At 52.0% G+C, this 8,274-nt stretch overlaps 1 protein-coding gene across 3 annotated transcripts; it reads right to left on the reverse strand.

Annotated features, from left to right (window-relative positions):
- Positions 1-711: 711 nt before the first annotated feature.
- On the reverse strand, positions 712-8,202 carry POU5F1 (POU class 5 homeobox 1). Of its 3 annotated transcripts, none has more exons than XM_030803283.1 (5): positions 6,861-8,202; positions 2,231-2,351; positions 1,867-1,997; positions 1,426-1,584; positions 712-1,241 (listed from the first exon to the last, which is right to left on the reverse strand). In XM_030803283.1, exons 1-5 carry the CDS (start codon positions 7,263-7,265, stop codon positions 975-977), a joined length of 1,083 nt encoding a protein of 360 aa, XP_030659143.1. In that variant the 5' UTR covers positions 7,266-8,202; the 3' UTR covers positions 712-974. The 3 variants fall into 3 exon arrangements, with proteins under 3 accessions (XP_030659143.1, XP_030659141.1, XP_030659142.1); XM_030803281.1 differs by lacking the exon at positions 6,861-8,202 and adding an exon at positions 2,841-2,881; XM_030803282.1 differs by lacking the exon at positions 6,861-8,202 and adding an exon at positions 2,657-2,741.
- Positions 8,203-8,274: the final 72 nt, after the last annotated feature.

The following is an 8,274-nucleotide window of genomic DNA, read 5'->3' on the forward strand; positions in this document are numbered from 1 at the left end:
CCTAGCACTTTGGGAGGCCAAGGCGTGCGGATCACGAGGTTAGGAGATCGAGACCATCCTAGCTAACACAGTGAAACCCCGTCTCTACTAAAAATACAAAAAATTAGCCGGGCATGGTGGTGGGTGCCTGTAGTCCCAGCTACTCAGGAGGCTGAGGCAGGAGAATGGCTTGAACCCGGGAGGCGGAGCTTGCAGTGAGCCGAGATTGCGCCACTGCACTCCCGCCTGGGCGACAGAGCGAGACTCCATCTCAAAAAAAAAAAAAAAAAGACTTGAGTAACTAATGAGTCACTTATGGGCAGAGTATGCAAAAACCTTAAGTGGAAACCAAATAGACCCTGGTATCAAGAAAGCACAAAGTATTAATAGAAGTTTCTGGTTGGGGTGATCTAGGTTCAACAGAAATAAGATGATTTGTAAGTATAAAGCCATTTAAGAATTCCAGAGTAGGGTGGGAAAGCAAAAAACCAGCTCTGAACAGGTAACAGCTACATGGTGGCTGAGTCTATGGGCAAAAGTTCTTGCCTCACAGGCTTTTGGGAACTAGGCTATCACACGGCCCTGTACAAATAAACTTGGCTGCAATCCCAGCTCTCCCTCTGACGTTGTGTGACCTTAAGGAGTTTAAATGGCACCTTGGTTTCGGGGTCACTTGGGTATGAGCATTGGATATTCCCATCCCCGCCTCAGTAACTGAAGGACAAACCAAGATAAGTGTGTCTATCTACTGTGTCCCAGGCTTCTTTATTTAAGAAAAAAGTGATACATGATGTGGGATTAAAATTGAGAGCATCATTGAACTTCACCTTCCCTCCAACCAGTTGCCCCAAACTCCCCTGCCCCCACCCTTGTGTTCCCAATTCCTTCCTTAGTGAATGAAGAACTTAATCCCAAAAGCCCTGGCACAAACTCCAGGTTCTCTTTCCCTAGCTCCTCCCCTCCCCCTGTCCCCCATTCCTAGAAGGGCAGGCACCTCAGTTTGAATGCATGGGAGAGCCCAGAGTGGTGACGGAGACAGGGGGAAAGGCTTCCCCCTCAGGGAAAGGGACTGAGGAGTACAGTGCAGTGAAGTGAGGGCTCCCATAGCCTGGGGTACCAAAATGGGGCCCTGGGGCCAGAGGAAAGGACACTGGTCCCCCTGAGAAAGGAGACCCAGCAGCCTCAAAATCCTCTCGTTGTGCATAGTCACTGCTTGATCGCTTGCCCTTCTGGCGCCGGTTACAGAACCACACTCGGACCACCTGCAAGTGGATGACAGAAAGGAGAATGACATTAGACAGTGAGCTGAGAGACAGGCCTGACTCTGCTTGAACATTCTGTCCAAAGCCAACAGCCCTAGAGCAGTTGGAGGAGGAGCCACAGCTAGGGAAAGCGAGGTGGTGACAGGGGAAAGAGATGGAGCCTGCAGAGAGACATGGCACTCACATCCTTCTCGAGCCCAAGCTGCTGGGCGATGTGGCTGATCTGCTGCAGTGTGGGTTTCGGGCACTGCAGGAACAGATTCTCCAGGTTGCCTCTCACTCGGTTCTCGATACTGGTTCGCTTTCTCTTTCGGGCCTGCACGAGGGTTTCTGCTTTGCATATCTGTGCAGGTGGGAAGGGGGTGACAAGGGCAAGCTTTGGACTTGCTGAGTAACAGCATCACGGGGGGTCTGTGACTAGATGTGTCAGCAGAGCCAGGTGGTGTGAAAAGGCAAGATCCTGGAAGGGTTGGCTCTGGACCTTATCCCAGCAGAACTGAGGAATTTTACTCCATCCCACTGAGAACCACTGCACCAAAGAAGGAGAACTACGACCCAGGGATGGAAGCAATGGAAATTAGGCCAAGAAAGGGAAGGTCCCCGGGTATCCCCCTCCCACCCTCACCTCCTGAAGATTTTCATTGTTGTCAGCTTCCTCCACCCACTTCTGCAGCAAGGGCCGCAGCTTACACATGTTCTTGAAGCTAAGCTGCAGAGCCTCAAAGCGGCAGATGGTCGTTTGGCTGAACACCTTCCCTGGGGGAGGCCAGTCAAAAGAGAAGGAAAGTGAGGGAGCACGCAGGGCCCTTTTGACCCCGAGATCCAAGCTTCCTACCTCCTCCCAGAGGGATCTCAAAGCCCAAGCATCTTCTCCCTCTCCCACTCCTCTTCATGGGTGAGGGTAGAGTCTGCCCCTGCCCCTCCCCCAGTAGGTTCAGGGATGTTCCTTAGAGGGGAGATGTGGTCAGAACCTGCAGAGGGGAACCCACCAAATAGAACCCCCAGGGTGAGCCCCACATCGGCCTGTGTATATCCCAGGGTGATCCTCTTCTGCTTCAGGAGCTTGGCAAATTGCTCGAGTTCTTTCTGCAGAGCTTTGATGTCCTGGGACTGGATTTTAAAAGGCAGAAGACTTGTAAGAACATAAACACACCAGTTATCAATCTCCCCTTTCCATTCGGGATTCAAGAACCTACGTGTGGCCCCAAGGAATAGTCTGTAGAAGTGCCTCTGCCTTCCAAGCTGCCCACCTAACTTCTAGAAATAACCTACCCACAAATGTCATTTACCCATTCCCTGTTCACTGCCTCATGCATGTAACAAAGGACTGCTCTTCCCCCAGAAACTGGCACATCCAGGGGATGCAGAGCACCATGAAAGGGCAGAAAGAGAGACCCTGGTCTCGAGGAGAACACCTGTCAGGTTACGAAGGTTAGAAGCTCTTTGCTGGGCACGGTGGCTCACGCCTATAATTCCAGCACTTTGGGAGGCCGAGGCGGACAGATCACAAGGTCAGGAGTTCAAGACCAGCATGGCCAACATGGTGAAACCCCGTCTCTACTAAAAATACAAAAATTAGCCGGGCATGGTGGCACGCACCTGTAATCCCAACTACTCAAGAGGCTGAGGCAGGAGAATCACTTGAACCCAAGAGGTGGAGGTTGCAGTGAGCTGAGATTGCGCCAGTGCACTACAGCCTGGGTGACAGAGCAAGACTCCGTCTCAAAGAAAAAAAAAAAAAAAAGAAGCTAGCTGATTTAATACCTGCAAAATTCTCTCACTCAAGTATCACCCCCAGTTTAAGGACGTTTTGAGATTAGAGAAATAGACAAGCTGCTAAATTCTGGGTTAATTAAAAAGGAAGAGAGTGTGGCCGGGCGCGGTGGCTCACACTTGTAATCCCAGCACTTTGGGAGGCCGAGGCGGGCGGATCACGAGGTCAGGAGATCAAGACCACGGTGAAACCTCGTCTCTACTAAAAATACAAAAAATTAGCCGGGCGTGGTGACGGGCGCCTGTAGTCCCAGCTACTTGGAGAGGCTGAGGCAGGAGAATGGCGTGAACCCGGGAGGCGGAGCTTGCAGTGAGCCGAGATTGCGCCACTGCACTCCAGCCTGGGTGACAGAGCGAGACTCCGTCTAAAAAAAAAAAAAAAAAAAGGAAGAGCATCAAGTCTCAGAAGCTAAATTCAGTATACTCTCCCCAGCTTGCTTTGAGAGTCCCACAAACTACAACATGGCATGCATATACACAAACACAGCAAAAAAGTAACAGATGTCATAAGAATGAATAAAGTGCTTTGTGTGTACTTACTCATTTTTTGAATTGATTATCCCTCATCTTTACTGTATCTTTTTCACTATAGAGGCATCCTAATTGATTTTTAAATTCAAGAGATTTATCGAGCACCTTCTATAAGCCAGCGGCTATACAAAGTGGACAAACAGCCCTGACATCCAGCATGACAGAAGTGCTATCTGGCACTTGTTCTTCACGTTGCTCACTTGGATCTCTTCCAAGTGCACTTTCCTTTTTTTCCTGCTCTATAACTTTTTAATAATAAACTTCCACTCCTGCTCTGAAAAATAAAAAAGTAAATAAAATAAAAAATGGCCAGGCACAGTGGCTCATGTCTGTAATCCCAGCACTTTGGGAGGCCGAGGTGGGCAGATTGCTTGAGCCCAGGAGTTGGAAAGCAGCCTGGGTAACATAGTGAGACCCATGCCGCCCCTTCTCCCACCCCTGCTGCCTCTATTAAAAAAAAAAAGTTATGGAAAAAAGTAAAGCAGTCCGGGTGCGGTGGCTCACGCCCGTAATCCCTTCACTTCGGGAGGCCGAAGAGGGTAGATCACTTGAGGTCAGGAGTTCAAGACTAGCCTGGCCAACATGGTGAGACTCTGTCTCTACTAAAAGTACAAAAATTAGCCGGGCATTGTGGCGCTCCCCTATAATCCCAGCTACTCAGGAGGCTGAGGCAGGAGAATTGCTTGAACCCAGGAGGTGGAGGTTGCAGTGAGCCGAGACTGCGCCACTGCACTCCAGCCTGAGGGACAGAGTGAGACTCTGTCTCAAAAATAAAAAAAAATAAAGCAGTCTACAGGAGCATGGTAAAGGAGGGAAGGAGATTATGGAGGAGGGTGACACTTTTAAAGACAGAGAAGGTGATTATTTGAGCAAAGGACAAGAGTCTAAAGGTAAGGCCCTGTAGTGGGCCTGCCAGACCCCAAAGCTGGTCTGGTGGCTAGGTAGATCCTGTTGCGGACGTAGTGACTTTGTTTTAGTTCGAGTGAAATGATCTCTCACCCTTTTTTTTCCTCCCAAGACGGAATCTCGTTCTGTGGCCCAGGCTGGAGTGCGGTGGCGTGATCTCGGCTCACTGCAATCTCCGCCTTCTGGGTTCAAGCTATTCTGCCTCAGCCGCCTGAGTAGCTGGGACTACAGGCACCCACCACCATGCCCAGCTAATTTTTGTATTTTTAGTAGATACGGGGTTTCACCATGTTGGCCAGGCTGGTCAGGAGACCTCAAGTGATCTGTCCACCTTGGCCTCCCAACGTGCTGGGATTACAGGTGTGAACCACTGCACCCGGCCTCATCTTGTTTTTTTTTTTTTTTTTTTTTTTTTGAGAGTTTCCTTTTGTTGCCCAGGCTGGAGTGTGATGGCGTGATCTCGGCTCACCACAACCTCCACCTCCCAGGTTCAAGCGATTCTCCTGCCTCAGCTTCCTGAGTAGCTGAGATTACAGGCATGCGCTACCACGCCCAGCTAATTTTGTATTTTTAGTAGAGATGGGGTTTTTCCACGTTGGTCAGGCTGGACTCGAACTCCCGACCTCAGATGATTCGCCTGCCTCGGCCTCCCAAAGTGCTGGGATTACAGGCGTGAGCCACCGCGCCTGGCCACACCTTTTAAAACACTGACTCTAGTTGACATGTTGGCCACAGACAGCAGGGAGGAAGCAGTATAATTTGAGAAGCTACTGCGGTAATCCCAGCAGAGATGATGGTGGCTGAGGCCAGGGGGGGTTAGCTTGTGATTGATTCAGGATGTTTCTTAAGGATAGGATGCAGGACGTGAAAGAAACTGATGATGACTGGGCTTGGCCTTGAGCAACTGCGTGATCGGGGTGGAGCAGTTCAGGGAGCCATCACAAGAGACAGAAAACGCAGTAGTCATTGGGTGTCTAAATGGCATTTAAGCCTTGAGGGTGGGTGAGAGGAAGGAAGGGTAGATAGAGCAGAGGTTGAAGGACTGAGCCCTGGGACACGCCATATGAGGCTGCCGGGGGACAGAGGAGCACAGCTAGTGAGAAAAAAACAAGGCCTTTTTGTAGTCCTGAAGCCTCAAGGAAGTGTTTCAATGGTGCTTGATCATATCAATTTCAAATAGGCTGTTTTCATTCCCAACTTCGGCTCAGCCAATAACTCAAACTGATAAATGCCCTCTGCTATCTTGGATTTTCCAAATTCTATTTTGGGGTTTTGGAATAAACACTGGTCCAAATCCTTGCTTCATCATTTAGCAGTTAAAACCCGTTAAATAGGATAATAATACCTCCCCCTAGGAGATTTTGTGCTGGTTAATGAGATAATGATGTATAAACGGAGCACACAGCCAGGCACTTAGAAAGTGGACCACAATTGCCAGCCATTATCATTCAAGGCTCAGCAGTGACCTCCTGCGAAGAGGCTGGGGCTTCTCGGTCACTCCAGAAACCAGTCACACCTTTTTGTGAGGTCTCAAGGCTTAGTACTTAATCTCTAATTGCTTACACTTGTTGCCTTGGAGGACTGGAAGATACATCTTTAATAGTCCTCAGCAGGGCTGGATGCCTTCAATCCCTCAGCAGCTCTACATTTGGGGAACGGCCTGGAGAAATCTCTCACCATTTTTCTTGTTTACAACTTTTGAACCGAGGCTGAAGTCAATCAAAATCCAGCTTTCTACAAGGGGTGCCAGGGTGTGCACCTTAACACAGTGGCCCGTCACTGGCCTGACGCAGAGATCCAGGGAAAACAAGCCCTATACTTGACTAGAGCTCTGTAAACCCAGCTCACAACGCGCACACACACAGCCCAAACAGGAGCTCCTATCAGAAACGAGTCACACCCTAGACTTTCAGGAACAATAATCCTGGGATGAGTACTGTTTTTACCCTCAGGCTATGCTTAACCCTAAGGCCAAGATCTTGGGTCTGATAAGGGTCAAATTTTCAAGCAGGACTAAGGGTGGGAAAAGAGGCTCAAACCAACCCCAAGCTGGGTCTGGTGCTGGGCCAGTAATGAGTGACCAGACCCTGGGCAGGCCTAGGAAATGTGAGAGACCCTGACAAGGGCTGGGCCAGAGCAAAGGCCAGCCTAGGCCAACTTCCGACTCTCCCAGGCCGCTCTGCCCTCACCTGCAGTTGTCTCTTCCAAATCCAGCTTCCAGTTCCCACCTGGCCCCTGCCTGCCAGGGCTGCCTGCAGTCGATACACACCCCTCCCTGGCCAGGGCAGCTGACCCTGCCTGCTCCTCTCCTGGGTGCCAGGTCTGGGCAGCTGCAGGTGACCACTTCCCCATCAGGCTGCCCTGTCATGACCACCTCCCCACACCCCAACCCCGTCGAAGCTCACTTGCCTCCTCCGGGTTTTGCTCCAGCTTCTCCTTCTCCAGCTTCACGGCACCAGGGGGGACGGTGCAGGGCTCCGGGGAGGCCCCATCGGAGTTGCTCTCCACCCCGACTCCTGCTTCGCCCTCAGGCTGAGAGGTCTCCAAGCCGCCTTGGGGCACTAGCCCCACTCCAACCTGAGGCCCACAGTACGCCATCCCCCCACAGAACTCATACGGCGGGGGGCATGGGGGAATCCCCCACACCTCAGAGCCTGGCCCAACCCCCGGCCCGATTCCTGGCCCTCCAGGAGGGCCTTGGAAGCTTAGCCAGGTCCGAGGATCAACCCAGCCCGGCTCCGGCCCCCCTGGCCCATCACCTCCACCACCTGGAGGGGGCGAGAAGGCGAAATCCGAAGCCAGGTGTCCCGCCATGGGGAAGGAAGGCGCCCCAAGCCGGGGGCCTGGTGAAATGAGGGCTTGCTAAGGGACTACTCAACCCCTCTCTCCCTCCCCAGTCCCACCCACTAGCCTTGACCTCTGGCCCCGCCCCCTGGATGGGTGGAGGAGAGGGAGGTGGGGGGAGAAACTGAGGCGAAGGATGTTTGCCTAATGGTGGTGGCAATGGTGAAGAGGAAAACCGGGAGACACAACTGGGCGCCCCTCCAGGACCTCGGTGCAGGTCCCCCACCGAAACTTTTTTATTTTTTTAAGGCAGGGTCTCATTTTGTTGCCCAGACTGGAGTGCAGTGGGGTACAATGAGGGCTCAATGTAGCCTCGATCTACCGGGCCGAAGCAATCCTTCTGCCCCAGCCTCCTGAGTGGCTGGGACTACAGGCTTGGACCACCGTGCCCTGTTAATTTTTTTATTTTTAGTAGAGATGGGGTCTTGCTATGTTACCCAGACTGGTCTTGAATTCTGTCCTCAAGCAATCCTCCTGCCTCTGCCTCCCAGTGTCATGATTAAAGGCGTGAGCCACCACACCCAACTTTCAACTCCCAGCCCGCTCCCTGGCACTCTCTCAGGCTCTGCACATCCCAGCTGTCTGGAATCACTCCCACACCTCCACGTTCTTCAGGAACCCAGGTGCTTGACCCCCCTCTCCACAGACCTCTGCCACTGTGCCTTCACCGGGGGCCAGTCACCCTCTCAGCTCCTCAAATTTATTGAATGTGTGTGTGGAGCTATCCCTGAATGCATCGACAGCCATAAGCACACTGGCCAGCTGCTCCCTTATGCCCTCCCCCGACCCATCCAGAATCCTAGGCATTCCCATCCCGATACTGGCCAAATCTAGCCAGTATCGCAGCCTGGGTGCCTGGCACCATCTGCCCAGCCTGCCAAATTTCACCCCATCTTCAAGAGTAGACTGCCAGACAAGGCCTCCGTGCTATATCCCCCCACCCTCTGTCTTCCAGAATCAGACTCCGGACTCTCCTCAT

The sequence above is a fragment of the Nomascus leucogenys genome, chromosome 22a (assembly GCF_006542625.1).
Source record: "Nomascus leucogenys isolate Asia chromosome 22a, Asia_NLE_v1, whole genome shotgun sequence".
In the NCBI taxonomy this organism is placed as follows: domain Eukaryota; kingdom Metazoa; phylum Chordata; class Mammalia; order Primates; family Hylobatidae; genus Nomascus; species Nomascus leucogenys.

Coding starts and splice junctions, on each gene's coding strand:
- POU5F1 (XM_030803283.1), bottom strand. CDS start 7,265: ATGGCGGGACACCTGGCTTCGGATTTCGCCTTCTCGCCCCCTCCAGGT. Junction 2,352..6,860: donor TGGAGCAAAACCCGGAGGAG/GCAAGTGAGCTT, acceptor TTTAAAATCCAG/TCCCAGGACATCAAAGCTCT. Junction 1,998..2,230: donor CACCCTGGGGGTTCTATTTG/GTGGGTTCCCCT, acceptor GGCCTCCCCCAG/GGAAGGTGTTCAGCCAAACG.